Here is a 23,805-nt window from a genome sequence, read left to right on the forward strand (position 1 = left end):
AGAGAGAGAGAGAGGAAAGGTATGGAGACAGGGAAGAACAAAGAGACAGAAAGACAGGGGGAAGTAAGAACACCAGTGGAAGTGTGGAGACAGAGGGACATAGGGAGGGATAGAGAAATGGAGACATGGATGGAGGTGAGGAGACAGGAATAGTAGGAATGGGTAAGGGAGAGAAAGGAGAAAGTTGGGGAGAAAGGGAGGGACAGAAAGATGGAGAGAGGGGGAATGGGAAGACAGAGGGAGACAGAGATGGAGAAATAGGAAGATATGGAGAAAAGGACAGGCAGGGAGAGATGGAGGAGATAGTCAAACCAAAAGAGAAAGCTAGAGAGATGAGGTAAGTGGGGAGACAAAGAAAGGAAGAGAAATGGGGAAGAATGGGGAGATAGGAAGATAAATCAGGAGATATGTGGAAGATCTGGGGAGATAGGGAGGGAAACAGAAAGGCAGATGAATGGAGAAATCTGAAAAGATAGTTAGACAAGGAGAGATAGAGAGAGATATGGAGAGGGATATAGACAGAGAGAAAGATGGGGAAGTTGAGAGAGAGATGGAGATGGTGAAAAGGGGAGATAGTGAAAAAGAGACAGAGAGACATAGAAAATGGAGAAAGGTGAAGGAAGGAGAAAGAAGAAGTGTGGAGAGGAGAGACAAGGGAGAGATGGAAAAACACAGGGAGAGGAGGATACAAGAATAGCCAAAGAGATGAAGAGACAAGGCAATGGAGATAGACGGAAAAACAGGGAGACAGAAATGGAGAAACAGAAAAAGAAAGAGAAACAGGGAAGAGCAGGTAGGTGAGAATCAGGAGGGAGGGGAAGGAACAGAAGATGTAGGAACCCTGACCAGCAGCCTAGAGGAGGCCACACTGGCCTGGGAAGAGGTGTGTGTGTGTGTGTGTGTGTGTGTGTGTGTGTGTGTGTGTGTGTGTGTTTGAGGTGTGTTTATGTGGTGTATATGTGAGGGGTGTGTGAGTGATGTGTGTGTGTGGTGTGTGTGTGAGGTCTGTGTGTGAGGTGTGCGTGTGTACGTGAGGTGTGTGTGTGTGAGAGGTATGTGTGTGTGAGGTGTGTGTGTGTGGTGTGTGTGTGAGGGGTGTGTGTGTGTGGTTTGTGTATGTGTGTGGGTGAGATATGTATGTGAGGTGTGTGTGTGTGATGTGTATATGTGTGTGAGGTATGTGTGTGCTGTGTGTGGTGTGTGTGTCCCTTCCCAGACACTCACCAAATCCCTTAAAGAGCCAGTCAAAGGTGGCCTGCTCCCCACGACCAGAGAACTCCTCTGCTTCGTCAACCAGCGCCTCCTTCACGGCCTCATACCCAGTCAGGACTATGACAGCCCTCTGTCCCAGGTGCACTGTAAACACGGGCCCATATTTCTCCCCAATCTGGAGAGTGTGGAGCAGTTGGAATGAGCAGAGTGCTACCTCTGAGCCTGAATTTCCTCCCTCTTAGTTCTCCCCCAAAAGATAACCTCTCACCCACCATCTCTCAGCAGCTTTCAAAAAACTTTCTCCTCGTGACCTCGGCATGGCAAACATGTCAGCATACAGAGAACGAGGACTGGGATTGTGAATCCTTGTTGTAAACGGGTTGTTTATTTTAAAATATATGTGTATGGGTAAATATACATACACATATATGTAAAATACCTCTCTATAAATAGTTTTCTTTTTTTTTTTTTGAGAGACAGCATGGTGGGACCTGGGTTCAAATCCTTCCTCTCTAGCTGTGTGACCCTGAGTAAGTCATTTCACCTCTGCCTCAGTTTCCTCATTGGTAAAATGAGGGGTTTGGCCTCACTGGCCTCTGGTGTTCTTTCCAGCTCTGAATCTATGAGCCCACGATCCTCTGTTTAACAAGATAGTAACAAAAATGCTGTTTTTTCCTCCTTTGCCCATTTTTTTCTGTGGCAAGTCAAGGCAACAAGTATTTATTAAAAACCTACTGTGTACTAAGCATTGTAGATAGAAAGACAAGGCAAAGACAGTCCTTTCCCTCAAGGAGCTCACAGTCTAACGGGTCATATCTATTCCAAACCCTTAATCTTAAACAATTCTGCAAAGTTATGAGAAACTGATGCAGCCCAGGGCCAGGGCAGAGAGAGCATGCCTGACGCAACACTGCTAGTCCCCATATCTGCCAAGAGATCTCTCTGGGCTCTCATGTCTCCACCTCCCACCCTCTCCCTCAGGTCCTCTCTCTCAGGCCCTTAGACCGGCTCTCCAGCTCTCCTGGTCTCTTCCCCATCATTCCTCCAAATCCCTCTCTATCCCAGCTCTGCCCATATCTCCCCACAAAGAGGTTCTGTGCTTTTCTTGGACCCTCTTTCCCAAAAGATCACAAAACTTAGCCCTTAGACACCATCTAACCCAACCTGTTAGTATTACAGAGAGGGAAACTGAGGACTAGAGAAGGAGAGGACCTTCTTCAAGTCAGTAGTGAGAAGCAGAGACTTTTTTCTGCCTCCATCTCTCTGTCTTTTCCCATCTCTCATTCTCTCTGACCCTCCCAGTCTTCCTCCAGCCACCCTGGAACCTGCTTATGCATATGAGAGAGCTATCTCTTGAAGGGATTGAGTGCAGTGGGAGCTCAGAGACTTGAGGATCCCAGGGGTTGAAAGTAGGAACGGGGGAGTTTTAAGGGGGTACCATAGCCAAGAGATGGAGTTGTGGGTCTCAGAATGCAATAATGGAAGTTTGGGAAGGGTTTAGTAATAGGGCTTGGAGGGCAGGCCATTTCAGGACTTGAAGATGAGGCTGAAGAGGGCCAAAGGGGGGATGGCTAAGAATAGATCTATTCCTTAAGTAAATCCCTCCATCTCTGGACCATTCACTTCTCCTTTGTGTGAGAAGAAAACTGTACTACCAGATAAGCCCTGAGGACCCCCTCAGTGGAATATTCCCTGTACCTGTGGAGCATGGGATCCTGCACCTATTGTTACCAAGGATTCCTTTAAACACAATATTCACAACAAACCAAGAACTGATACAAACATCAGGTAAAATCCCTAACCCGGAGTTCAATGGGTGACCCATTCATTTATACTTTGATCTACTTAGGCAGTTAGAAGGGGCAATAATTAGATTCTAGGATTGAGAGTTGGGATCCTCCAACTTGGAGATCCTCCAAGTTCTAACCTCATTTGTGTTCTTTTCTTTTAAAATCATGAATGCATTTTTTGATGATAGACAACAATTATTCACAAATATGTACATTTCTGACCTCTTGGTTTTGCAGAGGAAGAAACTGAGAGGTGAAGTTTAGAGAGCTAGCAAATGGCAAAGCTGGGATTTGAACCCAAGTCATCTGATTCTCCACCTGAGAGGATGAACATGAACAGCACCCCCAGTTTGAGTACCTGCCATATCTGCTCTGGGCATCAGTTTGGGGGAGGAGCGAGAGAGCAGAGCTAGACAACAGAAGTAAATGGGTTGTGATGTTTTTTAGGGAGATGCCGGTAGGGGCAGGTTAGGCAAGGATTGGAAACTAATTGGGATTGACAATATTTTTACCTGGGATGACCAAGGTCCCCATGACCCTCCTTCTCCTTCCCCTCGAGGGCTAACCCTAGTTACCTACTCTCTAAGGTTATACCCTAGCAGAACTCAGAATTGGGGAGAAGCCTGGGGAACAAGCACAATCTTTGTTAAGTGTACTTTTGGTAAGAGAGGGCCAGGGTGGGCAGGGGCACACTGGAATGAACTCTAAAGGATTACAAGAACCATGATTAGATTTTTGGTGTGAGTGTTTATACCTCAGAAACTAGTGGTTGCTACAAATAATAGCTTGATTTATTGTTTTGCTCATAATCTGGACTTAAGGAAGTACTAATAATGCAGATAAACTTCAAAGTGTGTGTGCATGAGCCCCTCGCTCTGCCCTCCTCCCCCACCTTAAATATTTACCAGTCCACTTTTGTATTGCTCAATGGTTGATTGACCATATTATTGTCCTTTCTTCTGAAAGACCAAAATGATATCTCTATGTTGGGGTTGAGGTACAATGAGTCTGACTTTGATGATCAGACCAATACAAGCTCAGAATGCTCTACCAAAGGCTGGGCACAAGTATGGGATAGGCAAAGTAAAAGGAAAGAGATTAGGATAAACAGGGGGAAATAAGATTGAGGGAAATATATAGTAATCAAAACTGTGAAAAAAATTTACAGCAAGTTTATCTAATAAAGGCCTCATTTCTCCAATATATGGAGAAGTGAGTCAAATTTATCAGAATACAAGTCATTCACCAATTGCTAAATGGTCAAAGGATATGAACAGGTAGTTTTCAGAAGAAGTAATCAAAGTTATCTCTAGTCATATGAAAAATTGCTCTAAATCACTATTGATTAGAGAAATGAAAATTAAAACAACACTGAGGTACCACCACATACCTACTAAATGGGCTAATATGACAGAAAAATGTTGGAGGGGATCTGGGAAAATTGAGCTACTGTTGGTGCAGTCATGAAGCCATTCAACCATTCTGGAGAGCAATTTGGAACTATGCTCAAAGGGCTGTAAAATGGTCCATACCCTTTGACCCAGCAATACCACTACTAGTTTATATCCCAAAGAGATCTGAAAAAGGAAAAAGGGCCTATGTATACAACAGTATCTACAGCAGTTCTTTTTATGGTGGCAAAGAATTAGACATTGAAGGAATGCCCATCCAATGGGAGATGGCTGAATAAGTTGTTGTTTATGACTGTGATGGTACACCATTATTTTATAAGAAATGACAAGCAGGATATACTCAGAAAGATCTAGACTTTCATAAACTGATGCAAAGTTAAATGAGTAGAACCAGGAGAACATTATACACAGTAAGAGTAATATTGTATGATGATGGGCTGTGAATGACTTAGCTAATCTCAGTAATACAATGATCCTGTTGTATCTACAACCAAGAAAGCAAGACAGCGAAACCAATTATAATTTGCTAGGAGTGTTTATTAACCAGTGATGACTGCCTCTCAGAGGGAAAGACAGCAGCGAGCTTTCTGTTAGACGTAATTTTATAGAAAATGTGGTTGCTAGCAACAGAATATGTTTCTAAGGGGGTGCAGTGCCATTAGTATTGTTCCTATTGAAGCGAAGCCATGATCCCTTAGCAAAGCCTTGGATACAAACATAAACAGACCTGAATCTGTAGGAATCTGTGGCATGTTTCTAGCAACACAGATGAAACATTTCTTTACTATTGGGTTCTATTAGGTGGTTTCCAAGGAACCTAGTAGGGGTCCCCTCTAGCAGATTTAAGGGGCATTGGTGTATGATTTCTAGTGGTCACTTCAGATCCAAGACAATTCCAAAAGACTTATGATGAAAAATGCTATCTACCTCCAGAGAAAGACATAATGGAGTCTGTATGCATATTGAAATGTACTTTTTAAAAAATTTATTGTTTTTTTTGTAGGGGAAAGGGTTTCTGTGTTTTCTTTCACAATGTGACTAATATGGAAATATATTTTGCATGACTGCACATGTATAACCTATAGAATACTGCTCACCTTATCGAGGAGAGTGATGGGAGAGAATTTGGAACTAAACCTCAGTCCCAACTTTGCCCTTGATTGCTATGTGTCCTGGAAGAAGTAGTGGGGAAATAATCAGAATGAGAATCAAGGGATCTAGACCCAGAAGGGACCTCAAAGACCATCTAACAAACCTTAACATGATCCCAATTAAGAGAGGGGAAGAGATTTTCCCAAAGTCACACAGCTGATAAGTATCAGAAGCAAGATACAAACACAGGTCCTCTGCCTCCAAAGTCTGAACTCTGTCAATTTTGTCTCATCATTGTAAAGCCAGGCTGTACCACTGCCTCTCTTTGTGATCTGGGGACTGGTCTCTTCCCCTCTGGGGCTTTCAGTTACCTCATGTGTTACCTGAAGAGGTTGGAATCAATGACTCAGAACTACCTGGAATTTATTAATAGATCTGCCACCCCGCCCAGGAGTCCCACAGGCTTCTCCTGCTTCTGCTGTGGTTGTCTGGGCTCAGCCTCATCCTCGGGGCAGGAATGAGATGGTGTAGCTGCGAGGGATGGTGGCAAAGCCCACCATCTGAGGGGAGATATCAATGGCCTCTTTCGGGACTGGAGATTGGAAGTGAAAGTTCTGCAGGATGGTGGTGAGGAAGAGGAACAGCTCCATTCTGGCCAAGCCTTCACCAAAACAGTAGCGTTTGCCTGAGGAGCCAAAGGCAGAGCTGGTCAGGGTAGGGAAGGTCTTTAGAGCAGAGTTGGGAGGAACCTTAGAACAGGGACTGTCAGTCCTAAGAGGATCCTTACAACAGAGAATGTCCAGGCTGGGAGGAAGTTAGATGGCAAAAGGAAATGATAGCTTGCTGGGCTTGAAGTCAAGAAGACCAGAGTTCAAATGCTGCTTAGACATTTAACATATTTGTCTTCATAAATGGGCAAGTCATTTAACCTCTCCAAGCTTTTGTTTCCTCACCTACAAAATAAAGGTGTTGAACTTGGTGGTCCAAAAGATCCCTTCCTGCTTTTAAATCTGTGATCCCTTAGGACATAAAATCTCAGATCTGGGAGGGAATTTAGAAAATAAAAAGTAGCACAGAACATGTTTGGATCTTGTGCCCAGGAGGTACTCATGTGTAGAAAGGGTGGATTTTGGAAACTTCCTTTTTTTATTTAATTCTTCTTGTTAATTAGCTACTATACTTTGTTGTTTTTAGACTGATAAGGGATCACAAGTGTTATCAATACCTACAAAATTTTGATGCCCTAGGTCATTGCCCCATCCTAGGTATGGGTCTGTCTAGATGATGAGATATCAGAGGTAGAAGGACCTTTACAACAAAAGTGGCTATTTTTCCTCAACCCTCCTGTATATTCTTCTCAGCGGAAGCCCTTTCTTCCTCTGAGGAGAAAACGGAAATCATCCCACGTGAGAGTCCTCTTCTCACATATGGTATGCCTCAAAAGCCTCCTGCACCTTCCCCTACTGACCCTGTCTTTTCTCCATTGTCTGTCAAAGAAGCAGACCTCTTCTTCCCTGTTCCTTTGATCCCATCCCTCCCAATCTCACAGAATTCCGCATCTGCCTTTCTACATTCTAACTATATGTAATGGGAATGTAAATTTTTAAGATCTTCCCTGGGGTGGGAGGCTTGTTTTTCAGTAGATACTTTTTGATTGGCCAGTGGGTCCAGAAGGTTGTTACATTCTCTGAGCCAGGAGAAGGCTATATAAACCCTGATTTGAGGCTTTGTTTTGGAGCTCACTTTGAGAAGTGTTCTATGATTTGATCAGATGAGACTCTGGGAAGCCGCTGTTGAGAGCCCCCCAGCTTTGAAAAACCCAGATGTTGATTTGGTATGGATGAAATGGTTGGACAGTTTGGAAGCCTGTCTACTTGATCTGTTTCTCTGTCTTGATAATTCTGTCTGTATACTCCGAAGTTTGGGGTGCTGACCTTTTTCCCATGAACTAGGTAAACGATATATATTTGGCTGATTAAAGTAAACTTGTTGGCCAATTTTTAGTTGCTTTCCTTTAGCAAAGCAAATCTAAGAACCTGTGTTGGCAGCCACCCTGGGGACACTGTGGTGCTTGCTGCTACACCATACTATTTGCTGTTACCTAAATTGATCATTCCATCTCCAGCATACCTGCCTTTGAAGAAGTTTCTTGACTGGAAAACCCTCCCTCCTAATCTCTGCTTCTTAGGCTCCTTAACTTCCTTCAAAGTAACCTTTGGTGCCACCTCCTACAGGAAGCCTTTCCTGATTCTCATAGTTGCCAGTGCTCTCGGTCCAAAAATTATCTGGTCCTTACTTATCTACTTTAATTTGATGCCCCTCCAATAGAATGTAACCTCCTTGAGGGCAGGGACTGTTTTTCCTTATCTTTACTTCATCCCACCCCTGCCTCAGAAGGACTTACTGAATTGAATGTTAAAATTGAGAAGGACATCATCTAGTCCAACCTCCTCATTTTACAGTTGAGGAAACTGAGGCCCAGAAAAGGGAAGGGAGTTGACAAAATTACAGGCTCATATTTCCCAAGATGATAGATGTTGAGTTGGAAGGGACCTCAGACACCCTTGTGTTCCAGGCCTGAATTTCATAGATGACGAAACTGAGGCCTAGGGAGTTGAAGTGATTTGCCCAAGGTTACCCAGGTAGGAAACTTTAGAGGTGGGACTGACCAAGTGCCTCTGACTCCAGGGTCAGAGCTCTCTCTAGTGTATGTACTTCTTCCTTAAAGAAGGAGGGTCTGGGGAGATTTAGGGGCAGGGTATACTTTCTGGAACTTCTCTGAAACCATCCCACCCACTCACCCACTTACTCTTAAAGGGCTTGGTCAAGTGAAATTGACCTGGATAATAGCAGGATGAATTGAAAGTAGATTGGAGAAAAGGAAAAGTTCACCAGGCTCAGGCCACAGTGATTGGGACTAGGGATAAGCTGGGGGTCATGAAGAGTAAGAGAAAAGGATTTCCTGCTTACCAATGGAGAAGGGGACAAAGGCATCATTCTTCTTGAACTGACCCTTTTCATCCAGGAAGTGTTGGGGGTTGAAGGCTTCTGGGCAGGCAAAGAAGTTGGGATCCCTCAGCACTGATCCCAGAATGGGATAAACTTCTGTGCCCTAGAGTTGGGGGTGAAAGAAGACAACAAAGGGAATCATGGATAAAATGGAGAGATGAGGGCAGGAGGAAGGGAGACACAGGGAGGGAAAAAGAAAGAGACAGGACGAAGAGAGGGAGAGAGACAAAGAAAGAGAGACAGAGATAGAATACTTCTGAGAAAACAAGGTTACATAGTGAATTAAGAGCTAGTCACAGAGGCAGGAAAGAAAACCTGGGTTGAAATTGTCTCTAACATATACTGACTATGTGACCCTGGGAGAGTCAGTAAGCCTTAAGACTATAATTGGCAGAGAGGGTGCCAACCTACATCAGTGGAGGTGGTTTCCTATATCAAAGAAATAATAGGTTCAGTTCTTATCCTTATATTTTGTATCCAATTATATAGGCACATGTTATTTTCCCTAATAGAATGTAATATCCTTGAGGGTAGGTGCTGTTTTATCTATGTATTTGAAATCCTAGTGTCTAATAAGCCCATAATAAACATTAGTGATTGGTTGACAAAGAATTAATAAGTGAATTATTGTTATATTGTATCATTAATAATGCATATATTATTGATGTATTGTTTATTGCATTGTATAATTATAATATATTATATTGATCATAATCATAATAAAGTATAGTGGGGGGAGTAGTTCAGAACATCCCTAATCAATGGGTTTCCTCCTTCCCCGGTTCAGTTGATGACATCACAGAAGGGACAAATCCCAAAGACAGCAAGGTGTTCGTGTCCTTAAAAAGTTCAAAGAAGGATTTTTCATTTTGTTTCCCCTTTTGGTGTAGAAGGATTTTTCATTTTGTTTCCCCTTTTGGTGTAAAATACTCTCTGGTTTTATTTGAGAGGCAGTTGGCCTTTGACAGAAGAGCAGCTATGCCCTTGGTGGCCTGTAAAAATGGAGCTTATCTGTTCTTGGCCATGTTGGAAACAGGAAGCAAAGTCAAGGAATGTGACTTCTGGCAGTCTAGTCACTGAGAGAAGACGCCAGCTGTTGAGGGAGAATATTTGCTTGTCCACTTTCACCCCTGCCAGAGGGTAAAGTGGGAGGAGGAGAGTGAAAGGGAATTGCTTTCTCCTCCCTACAGTCATATCAGTTTGCATCAGGACTAATGATTGACTAGGAGACTGAAAGCAGAGAGAATGAAAATGAGTCTTCAGAGGTGGGAGCTTAGTCAAGCTTCAGAGATAAGCAAGTTCAAAGACCCCATTAAAAGGCCTGCTCAGTGTAATCTGTGCTCAGGAGGTGCAGGTTGAGGACATCACAAGAAGAAAAAGGATATTGGGACCCTGTAGCCCAAGGTGTGAAATGCTTTGGCCACATATGTTCCCTAAGTATGTGCATCTCTCCAAGTATACACTAAGTGCACAGTCACTTTTACCACTGACAGTTGGGTGTAGTTGTAGGAGAGTGTGCCCCAGGTTTATGGGGGGGGAACATTTCATTGTTGTTGTTCTTAGGGTATCACTTCCCTAAAAAAAATTTTCCTTTGAGCTAACTCTGTCTACTGGCTGACTTATAAAGATAAGTGCATCGATGGGGGCTTTAGAACTCTACCTTTAGGGGTGTGGATTCACAGAGTATATTGAACCCCAGGGTAGTAGCTGCCCCATAGAGACATAACTTTAAATTCAAGTTGCTGAAGTAGCCCAGAGGATTGCTACATAAGAAAAATAGCTATAATTTCTATAGGCTTTAAGGCTAGCAAAATATTTTTCATACATTGTCTTCTCTGAACCTCACAACAATATGAATTATTATCATCATAATTTTACTGATGAGGAAATTGATATGCTTGAGATTGAATAGGCTAAATGACTTACTTAGAGAGTGGCAAAGGGAGAAAGAAGAGAGACCAAGAGAAAGACAGAGAGAGGAGGAAAGGGAGGGAGAGGGGAAGGAATAAGGAGCGGGAAACAGAGAAAGAGACAGAGTGAAGTAGAGAAGTGAAGAGAAAGGGGAGAAAGAGATGGGTGATGTAGAGAGAGAAAGAAGGAATGGGAACAAGAGAACTGAATTGAGGGTCCATCAGAGCAAAGGGTTTGGAAGAGCAACATAGGGAATGACTGGGTGCAGGAAGAAGACAAATGGAGGGATGTTTTAGGCAAGAGGAAGATGAAGGAGGTTCTAGGACAAAATAAGGGGCATTTACAGAAAAGAGAATGGGTAAACACTGAAGGGTGAGGATGATAGATGCTCATTTAGAGGATGAAAGAGATGGAGAAATTCCTGGGGTAGGAAGATAGGAGTGTGGAGCCGAGACTGAGAGTGTCCTACCTTGGAAAGAAGGTAACCCCGGAATTTGGTATCCCTGGTGACCCTCCGGGAAACACCCATGGCAATTGTGTTGGCAAACCTCTGGATCTCATGGATGACAGCCTCTGTGTATGGCATCTTGGCTTTGTCCTGAAACTTGGGTGATCGGTTCCGCCCAATCACCCGATCAATTTCCTCATGGATTTTGGCTGTAGTTGGGAGAGGGACAGAAAACAAAGGTGTCAAAGAGACTCTAGGGAGACCCAAGGGAACAGATGTAATGTGGAGGTTGGATATATCCTGAGATAGGGAATAGAGGGCCAAGGAGTGAGGGGGATAATCTATGTTCCAAGAATGTATGTGTGTACCTGCAGGTGTGTGAAGGACATGTGTGGAAGATGAGATGAAGAGACAGAAGTTTTGGGCAGCTGCTAGGATGCCGAAGGACTTCTAAGAGGAGCAGAATAGGGGGACTCACCTTCTACTCCTGGGTATTTCATTAGCAGAAGGAAGCCATAGCGAAGGGTTGTGCTAACAGTCTCAGTGCCCGCAACAAATAGATTCAGAGTGGTCATGATTAAGTTTCTAATGAAGAATTCTGTGTTGGGGTTTTCCTTTTCCTGTTGGGAGGGAGTGGACAGGGTTCAGGGCTCCCCATCCCCACATACATACACTTGCTGCACCTTTAGACTCTTCTGCCTCAAGGCTTCCTTTGCCCTTATGCCAGCTCAATTTCCTTGAGCCACAGTAATGTTGAGGGGTAGAGAATGATCCCTCAATAGCACCTGAGTATGCTGGAACATCACAGTTCTAAGGGACCCAAATATTTATCTGTTATCCTTAGAATTTAGAAAAACACAGATTTAGTGTAGAAAAGGTTTTTAGAGATTATCAAATCCAACCACTCTCATCAGGAAGTTAAGGCACAGAGAAGTTGGGACCTATTCAGAGGAACATATCTACTAGGTGTCTGAGGTAGGATTTGAACACAGGAATGCATGACTCCTGAGTCTGCAATCCTATCCAATACAGTATGCTACCTTCCAGAATCCCAGGATGACAGAACTGGGAGAAACCTCAACAGTCATAGAAGCCCTCACATTAAGCTTCCTGAAAAGTGGTGGTCCAGCCTCTTCTTGAAGACCTCCAAAGAGAGGGAACCCACCAGTTTTCTGGGTAGTCCATTGAACTTTTGGACAGTTCTCACTGTTAGGAAGTTGTTTCTCCCTAACATCAAACCTAAATTCCTCGCTTTGCCATTTCTCCCATTGCTCCTGGTTCGACCCTTGAGGACCAAGACAGCAAGTCTAAAATCCTCCATCCTACATTTTATAGATGAAAGGACAGAGACCCAGGGGGAGGAAAGGACTTCCCAAGGTCTTGTGAAGAGTCAGGGAAGGCTACAGGGGCTAGATTATTGAGTTTTGGATCATGCCAGTCCCTATGTGTGGTTTGTCCTTCATTCTTAAAGAGGACCATGACATCAGGGAGTGGATGATATGAATTGCAATTGATTTTGATTTGAGTTGAGGGAGGCCTGTGCAAAGTCACAAGCTTCACTTTCTCCTCCAGAGTCATGTGGATCCAGTAGCATGATATTGATCAGGATGATTGGAGATGGCCCAGGATGCAGTGGAGGACTTTGAATACCCCACTTGTGAATATCTGAAGGGTCAGGGAGTGGGGAGAATGGGGAATGTCTATTTGTGTCTTTGTGTTGACCTTGTCTTTCTGTGTCTCTCTTTCCAGTTTTCTGTCTCTGTTTCCACATCTATCTGTCTCTCTGTTTCTGTGGTTTTCTGTGTCCCCCTTCTCTGTGTCTTACTTTCTCCATTTGTCATTCTGCCTTTAGCTCTCTTTGCCATGCTACCCCCAAGTTGGCAGTGACCTTCAGAAGTGCTCAGCTTATCTGATTCTGTGCTCTGGGTTACTGCCTGACCCAGGGTTGTTTGTGAACCTGCCTCCTGACATGTGCCACTGGGTACCTTTGAGCCTTGCCTCTGGAAGGCTGAGACTTGCCACCTAAGTCTGCTAGTGCTGCCTGCTTACCTCTGAGACTTGTTGCCCAATGTCTGTGAAGTCTACTTCCCAATATCTGGGGTTTTCCCCCAGAGATCAAGAAAACCCTCATCAGATCTCAGCCCATCCCCTCCATTTTCACCTGCCCACTGGGTCATTACCTCCTGCATCTTGATCAGGAAGGAGTCAATGAAGTTCCGGGGGGAGTTAGGGTCCAGGGTGGCCTGGTTCTGCTGGACCTTCTCAGTGATGAAAGCCTCCAGTCCTTTCAGTTCCTTGAATGCTTGCTGCTGAGGCCCTGGAAGGTGCTTCATCACTCCAGAGAACATCTCATATAGCTGGGGGAGGGCACAAGACAACTCATGGGATACAGTACACTGGAGTGGGTACCCAAGGGATGTAAGGAGGATGGAGTGGGTTATCAACATGAAAGGTGAGAGCTTAGGATCAGGAATGGAGCTCCTAATGGAGAATAGGTGACCATGAGGAGTCACAAAATAAGATTGGGAATGGGTCAGTCAGGATGAAAGAAGAGCATCTAACTGGGAGTTGGGCATCAAGACAGGGAATCAGATAAGGTATGAGCAGGAAATGGTGGAAGATAGAGATAAGAATGGAGAAAGGAGGTCAGGCTGAGGAATGGGGTCAGGATGGGCATGAGGTCAAATTGAGAACATTGGGGTCAGATTGAGGAATAGGGCTGTAGGAGGTAAAGGACAGAAATGAAAGCTGAGGATTGAGGGATGAAGGTGAGTAGAGACCCAAGTGGGTAGGAGAGAAGGTCTTGGGGCTCACCTGTCCTGTGGCTGTGCATACAAACTGAAAGCTCCCCAGCATCATACGCAGCAGGGACAGGAACTGCTTGTCCTTGTATTCATAGCGATCACCAAAGACAATGGAGCAGATGACATTGGAGACTGTACAGCTCAGGATGAAGGTGGGGTCAATGGGGGCTCCTGCAGCCCGTCAGGTCAACATGGACACAGAGATAAGGAAGCACAGTGGTAGAGTGATGAAGAAAGAGGATGGTGGCAGAGAGATGGAGAGGGAGAAGGAGGAAGCAGAAGAAATAAAGGAGCAGAGACCCCAAGAGATGCATGGAGACAGTTTTGGATAGAGATAGTATAAAAGGGGAGATGACAGCAGAGTAGGAAAGAGAATTAAGATGCACAGAAAGTGAATTGAGGCAGACACAGGGAGAGAAAGAGATAGTGACTCAGTCTCTGACTCTCATAGCCTCCTTCAAAGGAAAACCAATATCCCCACTGCCAAAATAATTAAGGGACCTTAGAGGCCATCAAGGCCACAAAGCCAGGAGCAATCATTGGCAGGATTTGAACCCCAATCTTCTTAACTCCAAGGTCTGTACTCTATCCATTATTCCATGATGCCCTGGAGGTAGCTTAGGACACAAGAAATATTATGCTCATTTTACAGGGAGGGAAACTGAGTCCCAGAGAGAGGAGGTGACTTGCTCAGGTAACAATTGGTAGAGACAATGCTTAGGTCTCATGATTCTAAGTACTGTTCCCTTTCTGTGACTCTAGGTTGCCTCCCCTTACCTAGCATGCCAACTGGAAAGGACCTTTGCATCTACCTAGTGAAAGCCCTTCTTTCTACAGATAGGAAAACTCTGACCAAGGTCACCTATTCAGTTAGTTAGAACATAGAGCATCAGAACCAGAAGGGCTCATGAACTCCAACCTCTCATTTTATAAAGAAGAAACTGAAGTTCAACATGAGGAAGACTCGCCCAAGGTCACACAGTGATTGAAGAGCAAAGTTAAAATTCTAATCTAGGTCTCCTGGATCAGGGAGAGGGCCAGTCTCTGAACCCAGACATCAAAAATCATAGTGTAGTTGATTTAGATGTGGAAGGGAAGCTAGAGGTCATCATCTATTCCATCCTTCTCATTTTACAGAAAAGGAAACAAAGCTCCAGAGAAGTGAGGTCACCTGTTCAAAATCACAAAACAAGTAAGTGGAGGAGTTCAAATCAAGCTCATGTCCTCTGACTCCAAATTCAAGACTTTCTTCTACACCAAGACTTAGAAATCAGCTGCTGTCACCTGTACTTCATTTACAAAGAGGAGCATTGACATCATGGGATGATGTCTTGACTTGCAAATGAACTGGTGCAGAGTTGCACAAAGTTTTCAGTCTCACTCTCTCTAGTAGCATCATTGAAATCCAGTGTCAAGACAAGAATAAGGATGACTGGCAGTGGCCCAGAATTCAATGGATGACTTTGGTGACTTCGATGCCTTACCATGCTTTATGGTAGGCTACATGGTACCTGTTTCAGTCGCCTTCATGGCCATTGGAGCAATTCGTTCACAGCCTCCCATTCCAATGGAAGGAAGTCTTCATATGCTTGGGATAGACATCCCCAAACTCACCGATGGGTTTGAGGTCCATATCCTCAACCTCATTTATTGTCTTTACCAAGAGAATTTTTCCAAGGTTGTGGCTGCTTTGCATGCTATAGCTTCTTGGAGCCACAAGTGAGAACTGGGTGGCAGGTGGATGCTAAAGGCGGATGAGCAGCCCCTGAATAGGGCTCTCACACCGAAAGTGCTATTCCTCCTGGAACACACCAAACACCCTTAGACACTAGCTAGTGTTAAATGTAAGGGAGAAATAAGTCACAGGACACAGAGAAGAGTAGTCAATTTTTTGTGGGAGACAATATAGTTGAGGTTGACTTTGTCCAAGGTCCTGAAATCTCCTTAGGCCCCGACTCACCTTTTGTCTCTTGACAGGCCTCAATGAGGAAGCCAGCTTCTTCTTGGATGCGCTCCTCAATGCTCCTCCTGCCCAAGCCAAAGTCTCTGAGGGTGGTGATGGAGAATCGTCGGAGCTGCCGGGACCTTTCCCCATTACTAAAGATCACACCTGGGTAGCGGCAAGAAGAAGAAAATGGGCTCAGGCAGGCCTGGAAAGAAACATGAAGTGCACATCTGAGGAGAGCCAAGGAGGGAGAAAGAAACAAGAAGAGGTAGGGACAAAGGGAGAAACAAACAAAGATGGAGAGAGAAGAGGAGGTTGGAAGACAGGGAAAAACAGAGAAATAGAAAGAAAGGGCTAGGGAGACAGGAAGGGACAGAAAAATAGAGAGACAAGGAGTCACTGGATGGCAAGCAGAGATGGAGAGAAAGGGAACGTGGTAAAATAAGGAAAGACAGAGAGGTGGATATAGGGAGACAATGAGAGAGAAACAGGGGAAAGGAGGGGTAGAAAGTGATAAAGAGATATAGGGGGAAACTGAACAGATAGGGAGAAATGGAAAGACAAAAAAGGGGAGGAGGGAAAGAAAGGGGGTGAGAAAAGGAAGGCAATCAGAGAAAGACAGATGGAGATATGGAAGACAAACAGAGGGAGGGAGAAATGTTGAAACAAGGACAGAGGGAAACACAGAAAGATGGGAGACATGGAGAGAGTTGGAGGGAGAGTCAGAGTAACAGGTAAAGATAGGGAGTTGGAAAAAGAAACCAAGAGATAGATGGAAATACTTGGGAGATAAGAATACAGCAAAATAAAGAGAAATGGAGAGACAGAGGGAGATGGTGATACAAAGAGAAACAGGAAGGAAACAAAAGACAGAAAAATACAAAGACAAAGAGAGCTAGAGGAGAAGGGAGAAGCAGAAAGATGAAGATACAGAAAAATTGAAAGACAATAATAGGCAAAGGAAAAGTAGAGATAGTGAAAGAAAAGAAAGATGAAGAGACACAAGAGATAACAAGAAAGGGAGAGAGATGGGGAGATGGGAAGAGAAATGGGGAAACAAAAATGGAGAAACAGATAAAGAAAGAGACAAACAGGCAGTTGAGAGAGGTAATGATGGGATGAGGGAGGGGAAGGAACAGAAGATGGTAGTTCATGGAAGAACCCTGGCCAGCAGCCTAGAAGAGGCCACATTGGCTAGGGAACGTGTGTGTGTGTGTCCCTTCCCAGACACTCACCAAATCCCTTAAAGAGCCAGTCGAAGGTGGCCTGCTCCCCCCGGCCAGAGAACTCCTCTGCTTGGTCGACCAGCGCCTCCTTCACGGCCTCGTACCCAGTCAGGACTACGACAGCCCTCTGTCCCAGGTGCACTGTAAACACGGGACCATATTTTTCCCCAATCTGGAGGATGTGGAGAAGTCAGAATAACCAGAGTGCTGCCTCTGAGCCTTGATTTCCTCCCTCTTAGTTCTCCCCCTGAAAGATAATCTCTCACCCACCATCTCTCACCAGCTTTTAAAAAAATTTCTAGTTATGACTTAGCCATCAGTAACAAACACAGACATGTCAGACACAGAGGACAAAGAGGAGTTTTGTAAACCCCTCTTGTACTCCTTTTATTTTTTTAAATAAAGAAAGAAATAACATATAAATATATTTTTAAAATAAATTTAAATAAATACATTACACATATATGTATATTCATCTCTTTTTGTGTGTGTGTGTGAGATGTTGCATGGTGTATGGGACACTGGCCTGGCCATCAGGGAGACCTGGGTTTAATCACTCCTCAGACACTTATTAGCTGTGTGACCCTTGGCATGTCACTTCATCTCTGCCTCAGTTTCCTCATCTGTAAAATGAAGGGTCTGGCCTCAATAGCCTGTCATGTTCTTTCCAATTCTAAATCCATGAACCCATGATCTTCAGTTTAACAACACGTAATGAAATTGCTGGGTTTTCCTCCTTTGTCCATGGCTCTTTTGTTTTCTGCGACAAGGCAATGAACATATATTTATGAGACATCCACTGTGCACTAGGTGCTGTGCTAAACCCTGGGGATAGAAAGGAAGCAAAGACAGTCCCTGCCCTCAGGTAGTGCACAGTCTAATGGGGGAGACAATATGCAAAGAACTAGGAAGAAACAAGCTCTCCACAGTATCTATGGGAAATGATGGCTCTGCCAGCAAGGGGGCCTCTTGTTCAAGACCGGATCTTAGCTGAGACTTGAAAGGACCTAGGGAGGCCAGAAGGGGCATTTTAAAATGTCTTCTTGATGCTCCTTTTGGATGGGTGGTGGGGCATGTCCATTCCGAGCCCCTCACCTACATTGGGCTTTCTTAAACAATTCTGCAGCCACAAAAGACTAATGAATCCCATGTCCAGGGCAGAGAGTGCACAGAGTGCCCATATTTGCAAAGAGACCTCTCTGGGCTCTCATGTCTCCACCTCCCACCCTCTCCCTCAGGTCCTCTCTCTCAGGCCCTCAGGCTGGCTCTCCAGCTCTCCTGGCCTCTTCCCTATCATTCCTCTGAATCTCTCTCTGTCCCAGCTCTGCCCATCCCTTCCCACAAAGAGGTTCTGTGATTTTATTGGAGCCTCTTTCCCCAAAGATCACAAAACTTAGCCCTTAGAGACCATCCAACCCAATCTGGATATGTTGCAGAGAGGGAAACTGAGGACAAGAGAGAGGAAAGGACTCTCTTTAAGTCAGTAGTGAGGAGCAGAGACTTTTTAGTTTCCATCTCCACCTTTCTCCATGTCTCCTTCTCTCTGACACTCCCAGAGCCTCCCTCCAGCCATGAACCTGCTTATGCACATGAGAGAGATCTCTCTGTGCCTGGCTCTTTGGTGCTTGTATTTCTCTGTCCCTCTCTATGTCTCTGAGTCTATCTCGGTATCTCCTAGTACCCATTTCAGTCTCTTCCTCTGTTGCTCTCTCCCTTTCTGTCTCCTCATCTCTGCATCACCCCTTCTCTGCCACCCTTGGTCACTATTTCAGTCTCTGTGACTTCATGGCTCTCCCCATCTGTGTGTCTGAGCACCTGCCTCCTCCCCACCCAGTCTCTCTGTCTCTTTGCTCCTTGTTCCTCTCTCTGTCTCTCTGTCTCAGTCTCTCCTTGTTCTCCCTCTTGTCCCCAGGCCCCCACCTCACCTTCATGAGAGAGTCATACATCTTCTCGGTGTTGAGCTGAAGGTAGTTGCCAATGAAAGGCAGGGGGATGGGCCCAGGGGGAAGGCTGCTGCGGACCTTCCTCTGTTTCCACACAGAGAACACCACCAGGGCTGAGAGGTAGAAGAATAGGGGCCCCAGCAGCAGCCCGGAGGACAGCATGGTGGAGGTGCAGAGGCCTCACTGCAATGTTCATTGAGGTTTGGGTAGATGTTGAGCCAGTACTGGGGTTGAGATAAGACTGTTCCTGACTTTTATGCTTGGGCATGAAGGGGGAGGTTATCAGTTGGCCCCTATCCCAACTCTCTCTCTCTCTTTTTTTTTAAGCAATCGGGGTTGAGTAACTTGCTCAAGGTTACACGGCCAGTTATTTCTGGGGTGTGGTGCTGAGTATCTGAGCCCAGGTTTGATCCAGGTCATCCCGAGTTTGATCCAGGTCATCCCGACACTGGAGCCAGTGCTCTTACTCGCTGAGCCACCTGGCCACCCCTATCCCAAATCTCTTAAGCAATATTCTCAGTCCTAACCCATTCCTCCCCTGAGACCCAGGACTGGCCAAATTTGAAAGTCACAGAGGGATAGGGATTGAATGCAACAGAGGCTTAGAGTTTGAGGAGGTGAAAGTAGAAATGGGCAAGATTTAAAGCCCAGAAATGAAGTTGTAGGTCTCAGAGCACAATGGTGGAAGTTGAGGAAGGGCTTAGTAATAGGGCTTGGAGGGTAAGGCATCTCAGGACTTGAAGATGAGTCCGAATAGACTTTTAACTGGATGTGACCTTACCAAGTCCCTCCCTCTCTGGGCCATCCATTTCTTCTTTGTGTGAGGAGAGAGCTGTATCAGATGAGTTCTAAGAACTTCAGTGTGGATATTGTCTGTGCCTTGTCTGTGTAGCATGGGATCCTGCACTTGTTGTTACCAAGTATTCCTTTCAACATAATATTCATGACAAACCAAGGACTGATCCAAACATGAGACACATCACTCTCTAATCAACTTCTCTTGCATTGGACTGAAGGTGTTCTGCTGCTACTTTCTGGTTGGTGCCCACCCAGGAATCCTTAGACCAGAAATATGACATCAACAATCAATGGAGAGAACCATAATCTTAACCTCTGGCAAGAACCAAAAAGTATGTTGATACAGCCACTGAAAGACGATGATACAGAGGGATATGCAATCATTAAGAAGGAAAATAATCACCAGAAGGTTGGGTTGGAACTGATTGCTTCAGAGCATTTTGCAAGCTGATCAGATCTTTTGAATACATAATCAGAAGGATTCCGAGAACAGAAGTATTACAGTGGCACCCAATTTGTGCATGAATTGGAGATTCTGTGTCAGAAGAGGGCTCTGCAGTTCTGTGGCTTAGACCCACAAAACTGGGTGGTCGATGTTCAACCATACTCAGGATCTTCTGGGCATTTTGCAGTGGTCACAGCCCTGGTGGAACCACATGGGAGGATTATGGGTCTAGAACTGTCTGGTGGGCACCTCACTCATGGGTTCATGACAGGTAAGAAGAAAGTCTCTGCCACCTCCACCTTTTTTGAGTCCATGCCCTATGGGGTAAACCAAAATGTCAACTATATTGACTATGGCAAACTAGAAGAAAATGCCCACTTCTTCCACCCAAAGCTGGTCATTGCAGGAGCCAGCTGCTGTGTCTGCATGTGAAAGATTTCAGATGATAATAGGGCATGTCTTATGACTGACATGGCCCATATTGGCTGATTGGTAGCAGCTGGGGTAGTCCCTTCCCCCTTTGAACACTGCCACATGGTGACTACCACCACACACAAAACCCTTCAAGGTTGCCAGGCTAGCACGATCTTCTACAGGAAAGAAGTATACAGTGTGGACTCTAAGGCAGGCAAAGAGATGATATTCAGTCTGGAAACACTCATTCTGTTTTCCTAGAGCTACAAGGAATGCTTCCCAACCATGCCATTGCAGGAGCTGCTGGAGCTCTGAAGCCAGCCTTAAGGCTTATCAGTCACAGGTGGATGCCAACTGCAAGGCCCTTTCAGTAGCCATGATGAACCTGGGTTACCACATAGTAACAGGTGGGTCTGTAAACCATTTGATCCTTGTGGACCTTTGCAACAAGAGAATGGATGGAGGAGGAGCTGAGAAGGTGCTATAAGCTTGTTCTATTGCTTGTAGCAAGAACACTTGCCCAACAGACAAAGATGCATTAAGACCTAGTGGACTAGACCAGGAGCCCCAGTTGTGACCTCCCGAGGACTACTAGAAAGATTTCCTGTTCTGCATAACTACACATGTATAACCTCTATTAGATCGCTTGTCTTTCTGGTGGGGGTGGGCAAGGAGGAAAGAAAGGAGAGAATCTGGAAATCAAAGTTTTAAAAACAAATGTTAAAAAAATTGTTGTTACATACAACCAGGAAATAAGATATACAGGCAATGGGGTATAGAAATCCATCTTGCCCTACAAGAAGGTAAGGCACACTGGGGGAAGGAGTAATCAGTATGCTTGCCTTCTTGGGGTAGGAAGTAGGGGAGAAATGGGGAGAATCTGAAACTCAAAATCTTGTGGAAATGAATATTGAAAACTAAAAATAAATAAATAAATATTTAAACCAAAAAAGGAAAAAGATTTCCACAAAGTAGCCCTTATTCATGAAAGAATAGAGTTGACCCCACAGATTCAGAAAGACCTTGGCCCCCAGGTCACCTTAAAGAATTCAAAAAGAAACTTCTGGGGGATTGTAGCAGCAAGCACCCCAAGCATGGCCTCAGGGTTTGCTGCCCATACAGGTTCTTGGATGTGCTTTGATAAAGGAAAGCAACTCAAAATGGGTTAACAAGCTTACTTTAATCAGTCAGACATATATCGTTTACCTTGTTCAGGGGAAAAAAGTCAGCACCCTGAACTTCAAAGTATACAGGCAGAATTATCAAGACAGAAACAGATCAAGTAGACAGATTTCCAAAACTGTCCAACTATTACATCCATACCAAATCAGCATCTGGGTTTTTCAAAGCCGGGGGGGCCCTGGACAACAGCTTCCCAGAATACAGATCAAATCACAGAACACTTCTCAAAGTGAGCCCCCAAAACAAAGCCACACATCAGGGCTTATATAGTCTTCTCCTGGCTCAGAGAATGTAACAACCTTATTGACTCACTGGCCAATCAAGAAGTATCTACTGAAAAACAAGCCTCCCCACCCCAGGCTTCAGGTGCACTTTAGCCTAGGGGCAGGAAAGATCTTTAAATTTGCATTTCCATTACATTCGGCCCCAAGTTCTTTCATGCCCATAGCATAGACAATTTACTTTTGAATTAGCACTAAGCATCTCTTAGGTCACATTTTCAAGGTACAGAACTAAAGTTACCAAAGTGGCCACTGGGTCTTAAACAAACACAAAGTACAAAGTATTATCACTTCAGTTCAAAACAAGAGTTCAAATAAAGTTCTCTGGAGGGGAGGGGGGGGCAGTGTCCTTCCCCTCACACAGCTCCAGCCCCTGCCTCCAAGCACAGAGAGGGGGCTGGGCAACAAAACCAACAAGGTGGGGTCCCTGGGGATCCAAGGCACTTCATCCCACCCACCATAGTCACCAGTCCATCCTCCCCCTGGGTCCCAAACTGTGGGATGCAGCCAGGAAACACATTCAGTGCCCCTGCTTTGCTGCTCAGTTCTTATCTTTTCCGGTGGCTGAATTCCGAGCTCCTGGGCTCCTTCTCCTCCCTCAGGCGGCAGCTGCTCCTGGCTTCTGCCCAGGTCCCTATGCAGGCAGCTTACCATTCCCGCTCTCAGCTCAGTGAAGTCTGCATGCAGGCCATTCTTCTCTCCTGCTCCACGGCTCCACAGAATCACAGCTACCACAACTGGGAAACAAAAAATTATCCCAGCCCCCATACTTTCCTTTTACTCTGCAGATCCTGTTCGTGACGCCATTTTGTAGCAGCAAGCACCCCAAGCACGTCCTCAGGGTTTGCTGCCCATACAGGTTCTTGGATCTGCTTTGATAAAGGAAAGCAACTCAAAATGGGTTAACAAGCATACTTTAATCAGTCAGACATATATCGTTTACCTTGTTCAGGGGAAAAAAGTCAGCACCCCGAACTTCAAAGTATACAGGCAGAATTATCAAGACAGAAACAGATCAAGTAGACAGATTTCCAAACTGTCCAACCATTACATCCATGCCAAATCAGCATCTGGGTTTTTCAAAGGGGGGGGGGGCCTGGACAACAGCTTCCCAGAATACAGATCAAATCACATAACACTTCTCAAAGTGAGCCCCCAAAACAAAGCCACACATCAGGGCTTATATAGCCTTCTCCTGGCTCAGAGAATGTTACAACCTTATTGACTCACTGGCCAATCAAGAAGTATCTACTGAAAAACAAGCCTCCCCACCCCAGGCTTCAGGTGCACTTTAGCCTAGGGGCAGGGAAGATCTTTAAATTTGCATTTCCATTACAGGGATGCAAAGTATCAGGGTACTATCAAGGCCATCAGAGACAAAGTGGAGATCTTTGCAGCTGTTTTTCCTCTGACTGGGATCCCTTTTTTTTTTAAATGAGACTGGACACTATCAACAATCTCTTCATTTCAGAAATATTTAGCAAATGTCAAAAGCCCCCTTTCAAGAAAAGTAGAAGAATGTGCAAATCGGAGGGAGGATAAGGGGAGTGGAAGGTTAGGGGCTATTTGGGGGGGGGTCTTTTTTTTTTTTTTTGCTTTTTGGAGGGGAGAAGGTAGGGCAATTGGGATTAAGTGACTTGCCCAAGGTCATATAACTAGTTTTTGTGTTAAGTGTCTGAGACTGGATTTGAACTCAGGTCTTCCTGACTCCAGGGCTGGTGCTCTATTCACTGCACCACCTAGTCGCCCCTGGGGGAGTCTTTTTAATGAGTTTTTCTAACATCTCTATATTATAATTATCATTTGGCAATCACTGAGGACTTGGACTTGTACTCCTCCAAAAAATGGTGTACAAACCATAAATCTCAGTTTTAAGAGTTGATTATTAGTTAT

At 44.9% G+C, this 23,805-nt stretch overlaps 1 protein-coding gene, 1 long non-coding RNA gene and 2 pseudogenes across 2 annotated transcripts; 1 reads left to right on the plus strand and 3 right to left on the minus strand.

Annotated features, from left to right (window-relative positions):
• The window catches only part of LOC138154606 (cytochrome P450 2A13-like), an 11,750-nt pseudogene extending 8,214 nt beyond the window's left edge, over positions 1–3,536 (minus strand).
• Positions 3,537–4,930: 1,394 nt separating this feature from the next.
• Positions 4,931–19,029, minus strand: LOC138154629 (cytochrome P450 2A3-like). Its single transcript, XM_069079616.1, has 9 exons — positions 18,775–19,029; positions 16,859–17,021; positions 15,639–15,788; positions 13,689–13,849; positions 13,055–13,231; positions 11,353–11,494; positions 10,896–11,083; positions 8,477–8,618; positions 4,931–6,191 (listed from the first exon to the last, which is right to left on the minus strand). Exons 1-9 carry the CDS (start codon positions 18,952–18,954, stop codon positions 6,007–6,009), a joined length of 1,488 nt encoding a protein of 495 aa, XP_068935717.1. The 5' UTR covers positions 18,955–19,029; the 3' UTR covers positions 4,931–6,006.
• Positions 19,030–19,385: 356 nt separating this feature from the next.
• On the plus strand, positions 19,386–21,549 carry LOC138153901 (serine hydroxymethyltransferase, cytosolic pseudogene; annotated as a pseudogene).
• A 61-nt stretch (positions 21,550–21,610) lies between these two features.
• Positions 21,611–23,243, minus strand: LOC138153902 (uncharacterized). Its single transcript, XR_011166497.1, has 2 exons — positions 22,856–23,243; positions 21,611–22,649 (listed from the first exon to the last, which is right to left on the minus strand). It is a non-coding gene; the product is annotated as an uncharacterized lncRNA (long non-coding RNA).
• Between the last annotated feature and the right edge of the window lie 562 nt (positions 23,244–23,805).

This window comes from Petaurus breviceps, unplaced genomic scaffold, assembly GCF_028583685.1.
Source record: "Petaurus breviceps papuanus isolate PSGF00001 unplaced genomic scaffold, PetGlider_PUasm1.0 91041, whole genome shotgun sequence".
NCBI lineage: Eukaryota > Metazoa > Chordata > Mammalia > Diprotodontia > Petauridae > Petaurus > Petaurus breviceps.